Source organism: Colossoma macropomum, unplaced genomic scaffold (genome assembly GCF_904425465.1).
Source record: "Colossoma macropomum unplaced genomic scaffold, Colossoma_macropomum, whole genome shotgun sequence".
In the NCBI taxonomy this organism is placed as follows: Eukaryota; Metazoa; Chordata; class Actinopteri; order Characiformes; family Serrasalmidae; genus Colossoma; species Colossoma macropomum.
In genome coordinates this window covers 59,597,244-59,619,499 of record NW_023494792.1, presented here as the reverse complement: position 1 = coordinate 59,619,499, position 22,256 = coordinate 59,597,244, and the positions used below count along the sequence as shown (strand labels likewise).

Genomic DNA, 22,256 nt, shown 5'->3' with positions numbered 1-22,256 from the left:
GTGAAATAGGCATAAAATTACTATGCAAGCTTTCTAGTAAGTGGCAAAAATAGGCTATAGTCAGGCGTGACACCAAACCTCCAAAGGCAATGGGGCAAAAAAAAAAAAATATATATATATATATATATATATATATATATATATATATATATATATATATATATATATATATATATTAATACATTAAAAAAGTTTGACTGGTCAATAAGTATTTCTTTGCTCTGAAAAAACAATAATTACAATAATGTACACCCAACATTGATATAATAAGTATTGGTTTTATGTATGTCAATGTGTTTTTTTCCAACCATCTCTTTATCCAATACCTGGTTTGGCTAATCAATATTTCATTATTTTTAAATCAGGTGTGCTGCTGACAGAATTGAATGGATTCATTTGATTCTTTTTACTGTATTTATGTTTATTTGCATTTATTCTAATTGGTGTTTTACAAACACACTTAATTGCAAAGATAAATGCTTTTAAATAATGCTTATGTGACTAAGACTATTACACAGTACTGCAAGTGCATTAAAAAAACCCGACTGACTGACTGACTGCCAAACGACAAAATTCTCTGTCAAAAGACAGCTGGGTCACTGACTGACTGACTGACTGAAACTACCATTCAGCACTACATACAGCATATATATCATAGCTAGAATAGAATATCATTTTCAGTTATAAATAAACCCAAAAGTAAACAGTGTCAGTGAATGTTTTGAAGCTGCATGTTCACTTAGTCTCGCTAAAGTCTTGAATCACACATTATAAAAGATGAAGAGACAGTTTACTGGTTGAACACTGAATCCGAGAGCACATAATGCATAACATGCTTCAGCAAACAGAGCAAATCGGCTTAGTGCTAAAGCTGCGAGTGGGAACCCACACATTTTTTCATCCAAATGCAACAAACTATTTAAGCCACATTTTACCAGTGCTTTCAAATATGTTTAAGTCAAATGCATGAAAACACCCACCCTCCTTTATAATGTCTGTGGTTTAGAAAGCAATCTTTGATAGATAACATCTCTGAAGAATAGCACATCATTATTTATAAGGTAGCAGTAGGAAATGCTGAAACTGAAACTGGCATTTAATCAGTTTCGCAGTGTTTTAACATTGGCTATGGCTGCATTAGTTCATGTATTGCAGTAAAACATTTTTACCAGATTAGTGAGCCGCAGCTCTTCTCTCTCAGCATGAAATCACAAAGGGGTTGTTGTTTGGGAAATGCTCCACCCCCTCCAGGTAAAACGGAAGTTTCGATTGGTTCTGCTGCTGAGATGAACCCTCACAGCAGTCATTCAGAAATAGTGGAATTGTTTGTTTGTTTATGATTTTTGATGGAAGATTCCTGAACTCAATTCAAAATTGGTGGGGAAAAGGTGATGGGTTTAATGCTCGCTCGCCCCTTGTGGTTCTGAAGGCCAGGTCTATAGTTATTTATTTAGGCCAATATGCTTCATTTTTCTTGTATATTATTTTTTCCCTGAGGTCCACTTATATACTAAAAACAGTCATAATTCATGTCTACATGACCATTTTCCAGCCTCTCTTTACCCCTTAGAATTAGATAGGCTGCTTTTATTACTGTGCCTTTAAGACTGGTTTATGTAAATGAGCTCTGTTCTACTTGGCTATCCTATAATGTGCCTCATTAGGAAAGCAGTCCGGACTGAAACACTCCTTATAACCTCAGTGTGAGTGGGCGGAGCTAAACTGATTTAGGCTGAATAGGATTTTTAACCGCCTAGTTTCCACCTATGAGGTGTACGGACTGAGGAGGGGACAACATGTTCTGAAACTTTAACAACATTTACATCCATCACACCTTTATTTCAAAATAATGAGGAAAATTCAGTTTTCCATGATGTGGACTCTTTATCAGAAACGGCAACATCAGTTACCCAGCTACAGAAAGCTTGGTGAGATTATACATTTTTCAGTGGAGTCTTCTCTTCAACTGTAAAACAACAAAAAAACAGCTCTTTCTGCCACTTGCCAGCAACTTTCTTCAGCTCCAGCCAAGCCGGGAATGCAGGTTTGGACGGGAACATTTTAGATGAGAACATTTCTGTCTTTAAAATAGAACCAAGTCATCCAGTTTTTGTTCGACAGTGGAGTGAAATGAGAACTCTGAGTGGTTCAGAGCGAGACTGTATTTAAAGCTAATCCCAAAGATGCCAGGAGCCACGACCCCATCCTGATGTGAATGATATGTAGTTCGACTCGCTCCACGCTCTAAACTGTTATGACTCGAAATAGTGGACTGAACCTGTACCAGTTATTAACTCTAAGCACATGCAGCTCTAGAGTCGAGGGGGAGTCAGTCTCTTAATGCAAATGTATGTAAATGAGAGTCTGTGTGTGTTTGGAGGAGAAATCTCAAGTCTCACCTCCACCCAAATGTTCGGAATGAAAAGGAGTCATAAAACTGGAACCTAAAGGCCGGGGGTGGGGGGTTCTGAGGGGGCTTCTGACTGCAGGAATGTTGTGAGAGTTGAAGAAAGAGATCTTCTCTCTCCTCAGGAACGCTGCTCTAGGCTGCTTGGCTGAGTTGGGCTGAGTAAAAATAAAAATGCTAAAAACAGTTGTGCCATGGAAGAACACTAAAGTATACTTCAACAAGAGCATATTTCATTAAGTCTGTTATTTATAGGTTTAAAGTACACTAAAGTATACTTAAACAAAAGCGTATTTCATTAAGTGTATTATTTATAGGTTTAAAGTACACTAAAGTATACTTCAACAAAAACTTCATTACGTCTATTTATAAGTTTAAAGTACACTAAAGTATACTTAAACAAAAGCGTATTTCATTAAGTGTATTATTTATAAGTTTATTTTAAAGCAATGACTCTTAAAGAAGTTTTAGTAGAATTTACTGGCACTTAAGTACACATGCTTAAGTTAACTTCATCACAATTTCCAGTTTTGAACAGAAAAGCTCTTGTAGACATAGAAGGTCTATTTCAACATTGCTTAAATATAATTAGTATTTCACTGTTGTCAGAAGAAAACCTCGTATCTCCAAAATGGTAACTTTACAGGAAACTGAAAACACCTACTGTACTTTTAATGTAAGTCAATAGAACCAGAATGTTTTACAAGTAATTTTGGCCGTTTCTTTTGGTCCATTCTTCTTGAAATTTATACACAATGTAAAAGGACAACAGGTATTTTCACATTATGTCAAAAACTCAAAAACTCAAAAACGTGAAAACAGCGATATATATATATATATATATATATATATATATATATATATACATAAACCTACATTGAAATATTTTCTCTCTGGGAAAATAACATATTCATGCATAAATGTGGTGTCACGTGACAGATTTCCCTCACAAGCCTCTTACAAAACAATCACAACCACAAACACTCTTACAGAGAGACAGACAGAAAAGACTACAGGCTTTCTGAAAGAAAAGAACTCAAACAGCTCTATACAACAGAGACACACCCTCTCTCATGTAACAGTTCAGATGGAATAAATAAATAAATAAATAATAACTTGGTAATGGTCATTATCAAGTTATGGGAAGTCAGAGAAGCCAAAGTTACATAAGCTGCGACACGCATTAAACTAGAGATGGAAACGTATCACAACTGTTTTTATTGATAAACCAAAACATTATCATCGTTTGATGGAATCAAGCTCTGAGCAGCTAAAATCACATTTTATAATGCATTTTCATTTTAGCGCTTGCAGTTTATGCAGGGAGATAGTAAAACCTTACTTGAGAATGGTTTTAGACTGCGCTCTTAAACAAAAAGAGGCTTCTGAACCCGGAGGAAAACTTTATTGCTCAAACGTTGCTCTTTTATGGCTCAGCCAGATTCTCCGAAGATTCCAGCAAAACTGGAGTTCTGGCCCAGTTAAACATTACAGTAGTAACTCACAGCATCAAAACGGAGAGGCTTCTAGTGCAGGATGGGAAATGATCTCTGTCTCTGGTTCAGCTGCAGATAAACATTATTTTTTAAAAGCAAATCATGGTGGAATGTTATGTTGTGTTATGAGGCAAAATAGTCCTCAAAGAAAACTTTTTTTTTCAGGTTTATCACTATTTCACCATCGTCAACTTTCCATATAAAACTCAGAAGACCACTATAAAGACATCTGAACCATTTCACATCAAACCACTGATTTTGCTTATATTTTAACCACTAAAATCTTTTTTTTTTAAAAAAAGAATCAGTGGAAAACTACTTTAAAGGGCCCGTGCTTTGGAAAAAAAACATATTTTCCAAAGAGAAACATGAATGTTATTATCTTCAAATCTGAGCACAAAACTTCAGAGGAGACGTTTGAGGTTACCGGTCTCTTATTCCATCTCTGATTTTATCTATGTTGCCATTTTGGCTTCCCTGACTGTTTCTGTGATGTCACAGAAACCAACACATTTACATACATCCACCTATTCAGCCTACAGCAATGTAGCCCCACCCACTCACACTGAAGTTATAAAGAGTGTTTCAGCACAAACAGCTTTTTGAGAGAGGCACAGCCAATCAGAACAGAGCCTATTTACATATTAACAGTCTTAAAAGTCTAAAACAGTCTACATTAACAAACAGCCTGTTTGATTCTAGAGGATAAAGAGAGATTTGAGTGGTCAGGTTAAAATGAATTGACTGGTTTTGGTACATAAAACCGCACAAACTATAGAAGTGGACCACAAGGGGAAATTAATACTGGAAATATGGACGATATGGGCCTTTTAAGGAGAAGAAAGTAGTGAAGTGTAAAGTTTACTTACAGTTGTGTGCAAAAGTTTGTGCACCCCAGGTCAAATTCCATGTTTTGTTGATTTTCAAAGTGAAAATAATTCTCTACAGAGAATAAACTAAAATGTGGCATTTTGATGCAAATTTTTGTTTCAACAGTTCAACACATTTGGAAAAATATAATGAATAAAATGTGCTTTAGTGCTGGATACATTTTATGTTTTTCTTTCCCAGTATGTTCATTTTGGCCAATAAACAGTTCACTTATTTTCATTTAGAAAGTCAACATAACATAGAATTTGGCCAGGGCGCCTAAACGTTTGCACATGACTGTAAGTACACAGACTGGAGTAAATGTAATGCTGCTTGACTGCATCACCAAAATGGATCATTAGAACCATCCTACATACTGTGGAGCTTTAGAATGCATCTGTAGCCTTTAAAACCCTTCCAAAAGCAGCCTTATCTGCCATGACATGACCAACCCAGCTGAGCGTGAGAGAGTCTGACCCTGACTAAGCCAGCGTTACATGCTTTTGTCAGCAAAAAACAATAAAATTGTGTCCTTCAGCTTGTATTGCATGAGTTCGTCTAAGTGGTTGAAAACACTGAACTGCACATTCCTCTGAACCTTGACCTTTGGAAGGCCAGAGCAGGGCTCTCAAAACATGCAAATACAAAAGATACGACTGCATGTGTCCTATCATGTCCTTCATAACCTCGTCAGGTTTACAGGGAATTCTACCAATTTTTTTTTTTTTAATTTTCCACATAATTTAATCATTTAGATGTAAACAAAGTCATTCTGAGTGGTTTGGTGTTAAATCAGAGTGGTTTGGTGTGAAATGTTCCATTCTAGACAAACTACTAAGTCACCGTGGTGATGGGAACCAGCTGCCGGAAAAGTTTAATGCTTCGGAAAACCCGCTCACAGAAAGTTATCAAGTGAATTGTTATGAATTTACTGCCTGGTGTCTGTTTTATGATAGTTTTGAGAAGGTTTTGGCTCATTGTTTTTAAAAAGCCTTCATAGTGGAGGGATACATGCAGAGTGTTGTGAGGCAAAATAGTCCCCAAAGAAAACTTATTTTTTTTCAGATTTTCCATTGTTTTCCCATCATCAACATTCCATATAAACTCAGAAGACTTGTGTAGGATCACTGGTGGTTTTGGATAGTAAATAAAATGTCTATATTTGTGTTGTAGTCATGGTGACCCCTGGTTCCTATCACCACCACTGTAAAGACATCTGAACCATTTCACACCAAACCACTCTGAATGACTCTGTTTACATGTCAACAATTAAATTATGCAGAAATTTTGACATGATTGGTGGAAAACTCCGTTTAAGGGCCCAAATCTTGGAAAACTAAAATTTTCTTTACTTTTTTGGAACAGGAGAGTTTGATGTAGCAAGTAAGCATTGTTAACCTCTTATTCTCCAGGGTATATTTTGGTTTTTCTATCTGAATTTACGTGACCAAATTGTAAGGCAAATTATTCAGTAACTGCATGAAATAAATGTAAATTTTATTCTATTTATTCATTTTTTTGTAAAAGCTCCCCTCAAATTAACAGAAAATGTGTTTTATGATCACACATATTGTTATATGCTTACAATTTACTGCTGAAAGCCAAAAATCTTTGACGCTCTTTGTATTATTTCATAAAAATAATGTTTACAGAGCAGATCACTGAAGAGACGCCATCTGTTTATAGTTTATAGCTCAGATTTGTGGAAAAATGGGTCGACTTTCAGTAGAAAAAAAAATTGTGAGTTCAGCTTCTTTTATTATAAGGGTTTAAAATTACATCACCCATCTATTTGTCTGGAAAAGAAGACTGTTACAGCTCTCGTATGACCCCCACCTTCTGAATGTAGCTTATGAAATATGAAAGTTATGAAGAATATGATGAAGTGCGTTTTGGATCCAAAACGTACTGTTCATTCTCCAGTCCATATATGGAAACTATGATGCAAAAACAGTTTTAAATCCACTGCTGTTGTGATGTCACAGACAAAAACCCCTTTTTCATTTATTTGCCTATTCAGCTTACAGCAGTTTAGCCCCGCCCACTCACACTGAAGTTATAAGGAGTGTTTCAGCATGGACTGCTTTTTGAATGAGGCAGCCGTCAATCAGAAGTGAGATCATTAAGTTGGCTTGAAGAACCAACTTACTGTTCTTCATAATCTTCTTTTTCTTCTTCTTCTTCTTATCATTATTCTATGCTCTAAAAATAAAATGTTTCTCATCCCGCAGTTTTCGAGTCAGAACCACGAAACTTTGCAGGATCATAGGTCATATTCCCGCACGGTGTGATGTACGGTTTTCGTAAAACGATCGTAAAAAGACATCCAAATGTAACTGCCACAAGTGATGTCACAATGCACATCTCTCACACAAACACTCATCCACAGTACACACAGACTCACGCGCTCACAATGCACAGCAATATCAGCACAAATAATGGATTTAAGGTGGCACTGCATTTAAGGCAGCACTGAATTTATGGTGGCAGTGAACTTAAGGCATCAGTAAATTTAAGGTGGCGGTGAACTTAAGGTATCAGTGAATTTAAGGTGGAAGTAAACTCAAGGTGATGGTGGTTTAAAGGTATTAGTGTATTTATTAGCATAGTTACCACCTAGCAACACCTTACCAAACACCTTGGATACAACAGCAACCGCATAGCAACCGCATAGCAACCGCATAGCAACGTCTAAGCAACGTTTTAGCAAACGTCAACAATCTTCCAAAACTTTAACGTTTTAACACCTTTGGCTTTTTCAAGCCAACTTAAAGCTCGTTTACAAACTTTCCCTTCTAGTTTACATATATCAGTCTAAAAGGCGCCGTGACAAAAACAGCCTGTTTGATTCTAAGGGATTCAGAGAGGCTGGAAAATGGTGATGTAGAAATGGTTTATGACTGTTTTGGCACATAAAGCCACACAGACATTATAAGTGGTCCTCAAGGGAGAAGATAAGATAAAGAGAAATGTAGGACTTCAGCCCTTTGAACACTCATGAACACTTTCCCCTCAAACCAAAACACAGACAAAGGCTTTGACTCATACTGACCGGGCGCATTGTTTCACACAGTGCTCATAAGCCTTTCGTGCTTTGTGAAGAACCCAGTTCTCCAGTTCTCCTCAGTGGATTTCACCCGTTCCACTAGCTGCCCTAAGGATTATATTAGATTACGTCTAATCGTTTAGTATCCGTGTATGTGTTGGCCCTAATGTGTCAGGACTTTTTTAGCCAGCCTTTATGCTCCTCGTTTCCCCTTAGCTATATGTGTTTGCTTTTGGGGGGGGCTGGTGGTCAGGAGGTGGGGTACAGCAAGCATACACTGTGCAGGCCTTCTCAAAGGCTGTCCTTGTTGTCTCTCAAACATTCTCGATGTCAATAAACCCGAGCTACAGTTATTCCCTTTAAACGCCCATTAGCAGGAGTCACACTTAACCCTGACCAGTATATGTGCAGTGTGGTCACTAATTAAGCTCTTCTATATGCTGTTAATATGGATTTCATGTTTGGTACTTTTAGTTTATTTGGGTTAAAGTTGGAGAAATGCGTGAACTGCTCCCTATTTTCTCTGTACAGTTGCAGGCTGTGGAGAAATATGCAAGAATAGGGATTTTTCTGCTACCATGTATGTCTTGGTTCCACAAGGACCATTCACATCTAGACGATAGAATTAGCTTCTTGAGTGTGAGAGTCAGTATGCACATACCCATGACAGAATGTGGTTTCATGGCGCCACTCTCTGGTTTGCGGTGGAACTGCTGGACGATATTTGCTGAGGACAGAAGTGAGGGTCAGATTACCACTTCACCCAGAACTGGGGTCCATCTCCATTTTGCTGTAGTGCAGTTTTTCTTTGCTATTACTGCACAGCTTGATTAGATTGGTTTGCATCATTATTTTAGCAGAGATGTAGTCTTACAATTTTGGAACCACACTTTATCGAGCTTTCCATAATGAAAAACTACATAAAAAAAAAAAAAATCCAAAGCATGAATGGATATAGTAATAAGCTGAATATGCACAAAATCATCATTTATATGGTATAACTGATGGGAAGTATCTATTGGGAGGCATGTTTCCTAAATCCTAAACCCTAAATTTACTCTTGAAAATAATCTTATATATTTTTTCCAAGGTTTTTATAGATCTTCTTATTGATTTTAAAGTGAATCTGAAAGATTTCGATTCATCATGAGTTTAAATTTGAAAGGAAAAAAAAACTTGATTTGAAATTTGAAATTCAAAAACTGTTGTCCCATGATTTTTTGTCACTACTGAAACACCGAAGGTTTTAGTCCTTAGGCAGAGTCTAATTTTTAGCCACACTGTGTTTTAGAGCAGGAAGCGAGGCTGCATCCCTGTCCCTCGTGGCCACATGGTGAGCAGTTAGATCTCACTCTTTTGTAAATGTGTCCCAAATTCTGAAAATCAGTGTGAAACATTAAGATTTACAGCAATTATGAAAATGTTTTTGTATTTTAATGAAAAATATTATGATTTCATGAGTGTACAGTTGCACCGCGACCCAGAAGGATAAGCGGTTTAGATGATGGATGGATGGATGGATGGAGTGTACACTTGTACAAAGCTGTGTACATCGAAATGAGCTAAAACTGTCATCACCAAAACAGTCACTACTGAAACATTTTAGTTCTTTTAGTGTTATGATTGTTTTGGAAGTGCTAAAATGGAATGTTTAGCCATTTGTTTTGATAAAATAAACATAATTAAGGTACAGGGTCACTCAAAGCAAAACTAATATTTTAATTTTAGTCTAAAGTTCAAGTCAGTTAAAAATCTGATGTGTTTTCAACTCTGACTTTGAACTACTTCAGTATACATATATCACACTTACAGTACTGTGTAAAAGTTACTGTACTGTGAAAATTGCAATTAAATGCTGTTTATATGGTCAATAAGAGACTATTTGCTTAGACATGTACTAATATTACATTTAATACAAGTAATTAATACAAGGAGTAGTGATTTTATATATGTCTGTATGTGCATTTACCATTTAAAAACCTCTCCTTGAAGAAGCCCAGTATTATTTATAGTTATCATCCAATATCTGGTTTATCTAATCAATATTATGTTAGATCAGGAATGCTGCTTTCAGAATCAGATTATTTTGCTAAGTTTGTTACACATACAAGGAATTTGTCTTGGTCAGTCACACATTTAACCTACTAAACAGACCAGACAAGCACACAGACTGTTAACAAGTATTACACTAAGGGAAAAGTGAAATAAAATACAATATATAGAATATAGAATAAAGAATAATAATAAAAAAAACAGCCTAAAAATGTGGAAGGAGCTCAGGAGAAGTGGATATCTGTACATATGCACATATGCAGATGTGTATGTCTGTATGCATGCAGATCAAGTGGACATGTACTTTAAAATATACAATAAAAGCTATTACAGAATATAAAAATGTACAGTAGCACTTGTACATTATGCTACAGGAGGAGTTATACTGTAATACTTTGTTCTAACTAGTTCACAAGACAATTTTTTTTTTTTCAAATTTAGAAATTTGTGTTACTTTTGACTGTATTTGTGTTTATTTGCCTTTGTTTCAGTGAAATGTGGTGATTTTACAAGTAAAACACTTTTACCGCCAAAATAAATAGTTTTATTTTGCATATACAGGGCTGTATATGCAATTAACATGTGTGAGAGTGAGGAAAAAGACCAAATGCCTGGTCATTTAGATCTCAGCGCCCATCCATCTTCACGCCTCTCCAGCAGCCGTTAGAGGTGTGAATATGCTCCTGAGGTTGTTCTCACTCACTGAGACACTCAGACTTTTCTCATGTAAAAGTGGCCCTGATGTCTCGGGTGTGTCAAAGTGCTCCATTCAGAATTGCCAAAGCCACAAAAAAGTCACCCCATGTTTGATTTTAAAAACTCATAGATTTCAGGATTAAACTGTCAGTCAGGCCTGTCTGGCCTGTCAGCCAGAAACGTGTGAAATTGTTTTTGCACAATTTAATTTCGGCATCATATACATTTGATGTGCAAAATATCCCCTGGTATTCGGGGGGGCACATGTTGGCCAGCTTCTCCAGTGTTGGTGGGCTACTAATTCACTCACCATAGTGGTGCTGATTGGTGATGTGCTGTTACACGGAGATCTTACACATCTCCTCTACTGTCTTCAGTTTGAGAAACGAGCAACAGTTCACTTTTTCCACCAGTCTTTTCGGAAAATTGTCAAGTTTTCAGATTTACACACATGCTGTGGCACATTATAAAGTTTTTCAGAGGTATACCGGGCATAGTTACAATTTCTAGGCTATGAAGGACCAACTGGGTGAACCAGTCTGCTACAGCGCCACCATGAGGCAGAGCAGAGCTGCAGCTCTAGTCAAGAACACCAAAGACAGAAACAGAAAAGTTGTTTGGTGGGCGAACCCGTTAAACAACACCCTTTCCCTGAATTTGTGTTTGAGTATCTACTTTCCCTATCTGACAGCATAATGTCATATTATGTTTATTTTCAGGTGGTCCAAGAGATTAATTAGGGGTCCCAGACCTCTATGTATTCACCCCTTGCATACATCCATGTAAACCAACTCACCTATGAGCCTTGCATGGGATTCCTCCTCTAACTCTTAACTATGGGGTAAAATTGCCTCACATTGATAATCCTAAATCATTGCAAATGTTCATGGCACAAGCATAGTTCAGTAATGTAATCAATGTATATTACAACACTGCTGAACAACCTCAGGGAACAGTTTTTGAATATAAGTGATGAGCGCAATGTCATTTAAGGTTCAGGATTTATGAATTTAGCAAGGCTCAGGATTGTAAATGTGCACATGGTTGCATGCAAAAGTTTGGGTTCCCCTGGTCATGTGTTGATTTTCTAATTGAATATAAGTAACGCATCCTCTACAGAAAACACTTCTGCCCATTTTAATACACAACTACTGTTTATTTGCTAAATATAATATATTGTTGACATAAAACCTTAAATGTGTCCTGTTCAAAAGTTATGGAATATTTTATATTTGATAAATTTTTCCAAAACGTCAAACAATAAATAGACATTGTAATCTAAAATCAGCAGAAAAATGCCAAATTTAAGTGTTTACTCTATAGAGGATGTAGAAACTTATTAAAGCAATAAGCCATGAGAGGCTGTGCGTTACTGTGATTTGTCATGGGAAGGGTGTTGTTAGGCATGACGTGAACCTGAGTAAAACTCCCTTCCCCATGATAAAATCACTGTAACGCACAGCCTCAAGTGGCTTATTGCTTTTAAAAACGGTGGCCAGCATAAACTATGATAAAATAAACCATATTTCAGAAAATAATTTAAGTTATTATTAATAATAATCAACAAAAACAAGTACTCCGCCAAGCAATGTAGTTCCGTTAGAGTACGGTATTGATGCCAAGCAACCATAGACTGCTAAATGAGGAGAACGTTCCCCACCTGGGCTCCAAATGAAGGGCCCATGTAAGCCCAACATACACTACCCATTATGGTCCCACACTGTACTCATTTTATACTCATCTTTAACCCATATGGCCTGCACCTCAAGGGACCCATGTGGACAAAATGAGATGGGTCCAAAATGGGCTACCAGGATGGGGCCCATTATAGAGACCCAGGTATCCACAGCCCAGTTTGCCAATGAAGGTCCCAGTCTGTGCCCATGTTGTACCCATGTAAAACCCACTTGGACTATAAGCTAAGGGCCTGTATAAGCCCAACATACACTACCCATTATGGTTCTACATTGTACCCATCTAATACCCATCTTTAACCCACATGGGCTGCTGCTCAAGGGGCCCACGTGGAGACTGAGGACAAAATGAGTTGGGTCCAAAATGGGTCACTTTGTTGGGGCCTATCATTTAGCCCATGATAAACCCACATGGGGCCCATATGGATATGCTGGATGGGTCGGTCACCCATCAAGACATTTTTGCGATACACAGTATGCATAGCAATATTTTGTTTTTCTAAGCTCTGATAATTTTGAACTGTCAAAAAAGAACCAGTGATGCTGCATTTAAAAATAACATGCAGCTGATCAGTATTCATCCACAATATTCTCAGAAAAGCTTATTGTGATATCACTGACACTATTATCTTAATTGCCATTGAGCCCATTTATGGCATTTGGCAGATACATTTATTCAGGTTGACACATTTTTTAAATCGTGTCACAGAGGTAAATGAATGCAGTGTAAAGACTTTTGATGTAGTGTGCAGGTGGGGAATTGAATCCCAGTCTACCACATGGAGGGCAGCAATGTCCCTCCTCAAACTTACCTGATTTACCTCATCCAACAATTGTCAGGTTTAGTAGGTGAGTTAGAGCAAAGAAACCACCAAACTGTGTTGGATTTGAATACCTCTTTTTAAGTGGGTGCTGTCTTGGCATTTGTGTTGTTGAATGGCTTGCATTCAGAAAACAAACCTGGCAGCTTTATTTATTAGGACAGAAAGTGTACTTTTATTTGACGTACAAAGCAGGTGCAGTTGGAGTCAGTTGATATTTGTATGCGAATATACATCCAGGTGATATAAATCTAAGAGGCCAGCTGTCATTTCCTGCTATCTCAGAAATGTTTCTCAATCAATGCTAGGAGTAAAAAAGGTTTTGGAATCCAAGCATTTTCCTACCTCTGTTGTCGGAAGAAAACCTTGTATCTCCAAAATGGTAACTTTACAGGAGAAGGAAAAAACCTACTTTACTTTTAATGTAAGTGAATGGAACAAGACTTTTTTCCAAGTTGTTTTGGGTCATTTTTTTACTCCATTCACCATGAAATTTACATACAATGTAAAGGATAACAGAGATTTTCAAATTATGTCCAAAACAATAAAACGTCAAAAATGAAGATACAAGGTTTTCTTTCGATAGCAGCGATATGTTAGCATTTCTTAAGAACTACTTTTTTCATCCAATCAAGCCATTAGTAAACAAACAATGGGTTTGATGTGTTCAGATTACCCTGTAGGGATGTAGGGATAATGTTTTGGAAAGGTGCGGGGTGGATGACTGCTGGTGGCAGCACCGCAACACGATAACTGAGGTTCTGTAGCTTAACCAACATGGATCTAGCCTAGATCGCATCATGAGAATAGCTGCCCACTAAAGAAATGCAGCCACAGATGAAGTGTCCAGGAAGTGTCCTGCCATTTCAGCAGAGGCAGCGCACTTACCTTCCCTTTCCCCACAGATAGAGATCGGCACTTTGCCCCCAGATGAGGACAATGACCCTGCACCAGGTGCTTCACTGGAGGAGGAGGAAGAAGAAGAATATGAGCGGGAAAGAGGAAGACAGGATAAGAAGAAATTGCCAATAAAGCCCCAGCTTATTCCATCAGGCTCTGGGGAGCCAGGGGTTTTGATGGGACCTGACACCCAGGGAGGTCTGTACCACACACACAAACTCCTTAAATCCTTAAACTCTTCCTGACCACTATTGTTAGCCTCCAAGTACTCACCACAATATAATGCCACTATTCCATTTAACTGGCAATCTGATTGGTTAAATGTGTTTTAATCATCCTGTAACTGCTTTCTTACATGCATCACTCCCATCATCTCTAACTGTCTACATTGAATCATTGTCCATGCTGTTCTAATCAGTCTCTTAACACCTAATCTTGTCTCTAACAAGAGGAGGAGCTTCGTCTGACACCCATTGACATCCTTCATATCTCTGGAGACTCTTTGGGTTCTGGGGACAACTCTGGAGGTTCTGGAGCTTCAGAGACTTCTGGGGAGACTCTCAGTTCTGGAGTATCTGGTTCTGGGGAACCTCTTGGCTCTGGAGGTTCTGGGGACTTCAGTTCCGGAGGCTCTGCAGACGTTGGTTCTGGAGCCTCTGGGGACATTTTTTCTGAAAGCTCTGGGGACACTGGTTCTGGACTTCCAGGAGACCTTATTTCTGGAGACTCTGGGGACTTAGTTTCAGGAGTCTCTGGGGATTTTGTTTCCGGAGTCTCTGGGGACTTTGTTTCCGGGGTCTCTGGAGACTTTGTTTCCGGAGTCTCTGGGGACTTTGTGTCCGGGGTCTCTGGAGACTTTGTTTCCGGAGTCTCTGGAGACTTTGTTTCCGGAATCTCTGGGGACTTAACTTCTGGAGACTCTGGAGACTTACCTTCTGAAGTCTCTGGAGACTTTATTTCTGGTATCTCTGGGGACTTAATTTCTGGAGTCTCTGGGGACTTTGTTTCTGAAGTCTCTGGGGACCTTGGTTCTGGGCCCTCTGGGGGTTCTGGGTTAGTGATAACGCTCATCCCTGACACAGGTCAGTACTAATGACTTTAGTGTGAACTGTAGTCTGCACGTCTAAAATTACTTTACTCCATAGAATAGAATGTGATACATTTCACAGAGGGTTAAGTGGTTTTGTCTGCTTTGGGAACAGTTACAAGTGCATAGAGCTGAAAGTTTCTTCTAGGCATTTAAATAGTAGATTTTAGCAGGAATGACACTTAACTGGTTATCATTCATTGTTGCAAGCATTGCTGTCATGATCGTGAGTGACTGTGATGTTGGGGGGGGAAGCTAATTTCTCTTTTACTGCATCACCTTGTCTTTAACAAGGGGAGGAGCTACCCTTGACACCCACCACCATCCCTGAAGAAGCCACTGGGGTTTCTGGGGAGTCTGGGGCTCCTGAGGTGTCTGGTCTTCCCGAGGTGTCTGGTTTACCTGAGGTGTCTGGTTTACCTGAGGTGTCTGGCTTACCTGAGGTGTCTGGTTTACCTGAGGTGTCTGGTTTACCTGAGGAGTCTGGGATTCCTGAGGTGTCTGGTTTACCTGAGGAGCCTGGGATTCCTGAGGAGTCTCAGACTCCTGAGGAGTCTGAGACTCCTGTGGAGTCTGAGACTCCTGAGGAACCTGAGGAGCCAGTGGTAACGATAATCCCTGACATAGAAAAAGGTACTTTGACTGCCTAGTAGAGCAATATTTTCAAATTGGTAGTAGGATGACAGCCTAACATATAGTCTCATTCTTGTTTTTAGCCCAAATTGGGATACCTTGGGTCATTCTATTTATCCACACTAGTTCTATTACATTTCATTAATGCTAATACATATATTGTACAGTATATCAAATGATATATGATGTTCTTCCCTTCTCCTAAAGCCATGTACTTCATTTAACTGGCTGTTGGTTAAATGTCTGTTGATTTGCATATAACTCAACATCATTACTACTCACTTACCTGATCTCTTTGTCCAACCATGTGCTAATCCATCTCCTAACACCCTAATGTTGTGTCTAACAAGAGGAGGAGCTGCTTCCCACCACCCAGACCACCCCCCAGGAGGGGACTGGGGAAACAATAGAGTCAGGGGAGTCTGGGCTACCTGACCTTGACATTGAAACTGAAACTGACATACAAGGTCAGTACCCTGTCGATCTATTTTGTTGTTATGGACACCTGAGATAAACATACAAAGTACATTTATCCAAATGAGATAAGAGATACGTGACCAGAATTAGGTTGTTCTAGTGGCTGGTGTTTGTTTATTGGCACTACAGCTATATTAGTCCCTTGTATGTAGAAAAACCAAATGTCTTGTTTTGGTGCAATGTCCTGCAAGCTCACAACAGTCTTGTGATTGAGTGCCAAGGGGGTTGTTAGTGCTAAAACAGGACTCATGTAGACGTTTTAAGCCCTTCACAACAAAAATGGGCATTTGACGTCCGTGAGCACCAGGGTCCGTATTACAGAAACCTCCTATCTTTTTGTCTTAACTTAAGATCTGACAGGTCAAGATAAGATTTTTCACAAATTTGTATTACAGAAGCAAATCTGATCTTAATTTAGCAATCTCACTTTATCTTACAGCATCTTATCTTATCTCAAGTTAAGAAATCTTAACTTACTCGATCAAAGTCGACAATCAAGGTCCAGTAAAACTAAAGCACGATAAACTGAGAGTTAAGAATACCGTGAGAGCGCCCCCTGCTGTTTATCAGAGCGTCGTCGCTCCCCAGTTTCAGTCTCCATTTCCCAAACGCTTTAGCCGAGCACGCTAACGTTACTCCTCCTAATAAACAGACACACGTTCAGCTCCGTCTCCTCATTATTCACCACCATCACTGTAATATTTCATCATCAACATTAACACACGAAGGTAATCAGAGGGGCGGTGGAGATCGAGTCTGCAGAGTCTGGGGTTTTAAAACACTGTTCGAAAAAAAACTCACAAGTTAAAGCTCCGTTTTCAGTGTTGATAAATGTAACGTTGTTATGCTAGGTAAGTTATAGTGAACTCTGCTGCCTGACACTGCATAACGCCTCTGGGGTTTACCTTAAAGTTAGGACAGTATTTAGGAGGTTTAGTCTAGTTAGGTTGTTTCTGTAAAACTGTTTTCTTATCTGGAGTTAGGATAAGATTATGAACTTAAAAACTGTTAGTCTGTAATAGCTTCTGTTCAGTCCTAACTGAAGTTGTCATGGTGACTAAACAGATTTTAGACTTAAGAAGTTTCTGTAATATGGTCCCTGATCCTCAGATCTGTAGAGTGAACATCTGGATGGGATTCGCTCCATCATTTCTCTGTTCCTGAACGGCTGTTGGGATCTTGCAGGATGCTGCAGAATAACAATCATGTGTTTACATTTTATAAAGTGAGACATCATTTAAAACTGTCTATTACTTGAGAGCTGTTATGCATACATAAGGAGCTCATCCTGATTTAAGAGAATGAACAATCCCGGTTTGATAAAGTCGCATACTACACTGAGTTGCCGGTTTATTAGGTACACACAAATTGTGTGTTCCAAGAAATTATACACTGTGTGATGTAAATCAGAGAGTCTGGAACATTAGTTAGGGGTCAGTGAAGCATTAGAATGGGCAAATGAGCAACCTTAAGGCCTTGATAGTTGGTAGTAGGCTTACTAGTTCTAGCATCTCCCAAAAGGCAGTCATCCTTGGCTTCTCTCATTAAGTAGTCCAAGAATGATCCTGTGGATGAAAATAACACATCCAAATTCAACTCTGCTGCATCTTAAAATACATTACTGCAGAATTCAGACTTCTATCTGAATGTTGTACAACAGCCCTGTGATGGACTAGCAACCTGTCCAAGGTGTTTCCTGCCTTCCGCCCAGTGACCACTGGGATAGGCTCCAGCACCACTCATGACCCAGGAGGATAAGTGACTTGGATAATGTGTGTGTGTTGTACAACAGCTGAAGAGCATGTTGAATGCCGACGTTGTCAGGAAAGAACAACAAAGTGCTTCTCCATTGGGCAAAAGAGCATCAGAACTAGACTGCTGAGTAATAGGAAAAAGTTTCCAGGTCAGTCAAGTTTCCCGGATCCTTCTGCATCATGCTGAAGGGTCAGAATTTGAAAGATGAGTCTGTGGAACTTTCCAGTTTGGTGTCAACAGCGCAAGCCGGTGGTGGTGTGGGGAATTTTCCTCACATATTAGCACCCTGATATCACTGAGGACCATCTGGATGGTGTATCTGAACATCCTTGCTGACCGTCATGACTTCAGTTTATTCACACTTGGATGAACAATTCCAGCATGATAGTTTGCCATGGCACAAGCCACTGAATGGTTCTAGGAACTTGAAAGCAAGTTCTAATGGCTTCAGTGGCATGCACAGTCCCCAAATCTCAACCCTGTCAAGCTTCTTTAGGATGAAGTGGGAAGGGCAAGACTGTACAGCCGTCCAACACTGTGTGAAATCTAGTGTAGCACTGCGTTGCCCAGTGTAACCTACATCTTGTAGAATCCATGCCCAGATAAATGTATGCTGTTCTGAAAGACGGGGCTGGCTTTAGCCTTTTGGGGGTTCCCCTGGACCTACACACTTTATAATGCTTAAAAATAAAGTAGTATTGACACTATGCTTTGTTAGTGAAGGCTAAAACACTTGGAGCCCGCTATCTAACTGACATCAGCTTTTTCCAATCCAATAGCAGTTTCCTTCAGGCTAAGCTAGTTAGAGAACATTCATAGAGCTCGTTATTTTTTTTCCTGTTTAATTGGTCTTACAGAGTTATATTGTTGTTAAAATATCAACAACAGCATTGCATTCAGGGCAAACCAAAACTAATTTAGGAATCTTCACTTAGTTTACATTAGCAAACCAGTTAGCTTGTTGTAAATTTTTGCAAAATTACTATAAAATTAGAGGCTAATTAGTAACAATGACTACCACTAGTTGTCTAATTATGAAAATGTATAACTGATGATTGAATGCTAATGAATGTTCGTTTGAGGTTCTAATGAGTTACAATTTAAATTACACATAATCTCAGTGTTCTCGATTTGGATCGACTACTTTTTTTTTTTTTTCAATTAAAAGCCAAAACCAATAAGACAAAATAACATGGCAAAAAAAAAAAATCAACAACAAAAATCTTTTAGCTTTTTTCATCCTCTTATTTTCTTTTTTGTTTTGCTTTCTAACTGGTTTGCGTACCTTCTTTTTAGATAGATAGATAGATAGATAGATAGATACTTTATTGATTCCAAAGGAAATTTAGCAAATGGCACAGCATTTTGACAGCATAATGGTACAGTAAGAACCCAGAAGTTGTTAAGGGGCCCCCTGTTGGACACAGAATCCTAAGTAGCCTCTTTTGTCACTTATTAGGTAGAACCGGCTCTGCTGAAGGCCAAATGAGCAGATTACCAGATAGGTGTACAGTTAACTGGCAACTCAGTGTATGTAGACATTAATATCTGTTTCTCTTAATGATCTTTATGAACACACTAAGGCATAAGTCTTATTATAGAATCATGAAGATTGGGCCTCATTCTCCAATATCTTCCTGAGTTTGTTCTTCAATGTGTTCTTCAGAAAGGAGAGAAAAAGTCTACGTCAGATTCATGACGTGTTCTTAAAGCGCAGAACCGTTCTCACCTCTGTGTTCTTGAGTGTGTGTAGATTCTGTTCTCACCTAAGAACAAATCCCAAATAACACTTTTACGAAGAAATTTCTTCTTAAGAACGGTTGGTGAACGAGGCCTAATGTGTCTTTAGAGCCGATCATTGTAAATTGTTCGGGTCAGAGAACCGTAGATCAATGAGAGCGTGCGATTTGCCCACCATTTTCTTCCGCTTTAGCATTCAAAGAGAAACACTCCTTCAAGTTCTTCGTCAGTTTCCTGCTTTCATGTGTTGTGACGCATGTTTGCGTGTCTTGTGCGCGTCGTCTTCTGTTTTGGTGGTAAGGTATGCCCACCTGTCTGCTCTGTACCTGCCTGGGAGGATCTGTGTACTGCGACGACGTGAAGCTGGTGCACGTGCCTCCTCTCCCCAAAGATACCACTCACTTCTACGCCCGCTACAACAAGATCGCCAAGATCAACAAATCCGACTTTGCCAACATGAGTAAGCGTTTCCTAAAACGTTTGTCAATTATGAGGCAACTGCTTTTGTAGCACCCAAACATTTATAACTGAATGGAGCAGAAAATAGTTATTTGATTAATAAAAGTGAATTAATAAAAGTTAAAAATTTACTCAGAAATTAGAGCCAAAGAGATAAACAGTATTTTTAAAATGACTGATTGAACTTTTGTCTTTTACTCTCCATCATAAAGACAAGCTAAAGAGAATCGATCTGACCAACAACGCCATCGCCAAGATCGATGATGGTGCACTCTTTGGTCTGCCTGCTTTGGAAGAGCTGGTAATTAGGGAAAACAAGGTGGCACAACTCCCGGCTCTGCCACCCACCATGACCCTCGTGGACGCCAGTCACAACAAACTGGGCAGCATTGGCATCCAGAACGAGGCCTTCAAGGTAAGAGGATTAGTTTGTGTGGGTGAACTCTGTGGGACACATTGATTACAAACGGTTTCAATAGTTGTCTTGTTATTATAGGCTGGTTTGTTCTGTGCAGGATGTATTTGGTTGATTTAAATGTACATTTGTCAATTTCTAAGTGTAGTTTTCTCTCAGTCAGATACAAAATAAAGGTTCTGTTCAGGTACATTTTTCGTTCATCAAGGTAAAAACAGTGTAAATGTTCCCTCAAAGGTACAACAGTGGTTTTAAGGTCCAATTGTGAACCTTAAATAAGTTTCTCCAGGTGAAAAGTTCGTATTTGTACCTTTTCATAACCAAATGTTTTAAAACAGAACAGTAAAATAAAAGCCTGGAGACGAGGCGGGGTGTGTGGAGATAATACAACTTAGAAAATACAGTTTCAATGGATTATGGTACAGTTATGTTCCCAGTTAGGTTCCACCCCAGTGAGAAGAGGGGCACTGCCCCAGTGAGAAGAGGGGCACTGCCCCAGTGACAGTTTAGTACCTCAATTTCTGATAAGATAATTAAGCCTCACTATGTAACTGCCAAATGCTTTTAGAATTAAAAGCCCAATTTTGCCTTTTGTCCAGACATTCAGAACCACAACAGTTCACAAAAATGTAACTTTAGTTCAAAAGTGGAATTTGTAAAAGTTAAAAACTATAGTTGAATATTGTTTGTTGTGTTCTGTGGTATACCGTAACTCAGCGTTGTGTCCCTCAGCCTCGCTGATTTGACAGAATTCACAATTCTCTGTCTCTGTTCTTCATCAATGTTCTCTCACTACAATACCCAGCATGCACTATACAAATACAGCACACAACCAGTGAGAATCTCTGTGGTGTCAACCACTCATGACTGCTGGCCTTGCCACTGATTTATGGACTAATACTGTAACTCATACAACAGCGTAGAAATATCACCTGAAAAAAATAATTAATTAATGTATTCATTTATTTATTATTGGAAATTAAGTGAATGAAGGGTGGTTTTGCACAGTACTTTATCAATAGGATTATGAGCCATGAACCAAATTGTTTTTGTTGTTTTTTTTCATTTTGACAGACATGAACATTTATTTTGAGGCACTCTGACTTGCCATCGTAGCACCACACTGTGAAAGAATGGATCCACTGTATACAGTGTATAGGCGCAGTCGTGGGCTGGAGGTTAGGGAGGTGACCAGAAGGTCGCTGGTTCGATCCCTTGAGCCAACAGTACGTGACTGAAGTGCCCTTGAGCAGGGCACCTAACCCCCAACTGCTCCCCAGGTGCTGTGGATAGGGCTGTCCACTGCTCTGGGCAAGTGTGCTCACTGCCCCCTAGTGTGTGTCTTCACTAGTGTGCATGTGGTGTTTGACTGCACGGATGGGTTAAATGCGGAGGTGAAATTTCCCCTTTGTGGGACTAATAAGGGTCACTGATTTTCCCTTTAATCCAATGAAACAGCAGATGCACATGCAGAAAATGCATCACCTCATCATTAAGCCATGCATTCAATAAATTCACTGGAAACATTCATTTATATATAAAAAACTATGTTTATATGGATGATTTTAAATGGTATATATCCTTTTTTTCCATCATACCTGAGTCATTCTGCTCAACACCGGTTTCTGAATAACAACAGTGGTGGAGCTACTTTTTGGTGGAAGAAACTGCCAATCTTAACACCCTTTTTGGGGCCCGTTTTACTGTT

General features: G+C 38.9%; 1 protein-coding gene across 1 annotated transcript in view; it reads left to right on the top strand.

Annotated features, from left to right (window-relative positions):
• The window catches only part of epyc (epiphycan), a 44,790-nt gene that overhangs the window by 18,585 nt on the left and 3,949 nt on the right, over positions 1-22,256 (top strand). The window contains exons 3-8 of the mRNA XM_036577691.1: positions 13,988-14,180; positions 14,432-15,064; positions 15,364-15,702; positions 16,053-16,169; positions 19,976-20,134; positions 20,346-20,548. Of these exons, the coding sequence (XP_036433584.1) occupies positions 13,988-14,180; positions 14,432-15,064; positions 15,364-15,702; positions 16,053-16,169; positions 19,976-20,134; positions 20,346-20,548 (1,644 nt within the window). The remainder of the gene's footprint in view (positions 1-13,987; positions 14,181-14,431; positions 15,065-15,363; positions 15,703-16,052; positions 16,170-19,975; positions 20,135-20,345; positions 20,549-22,256) is intronic.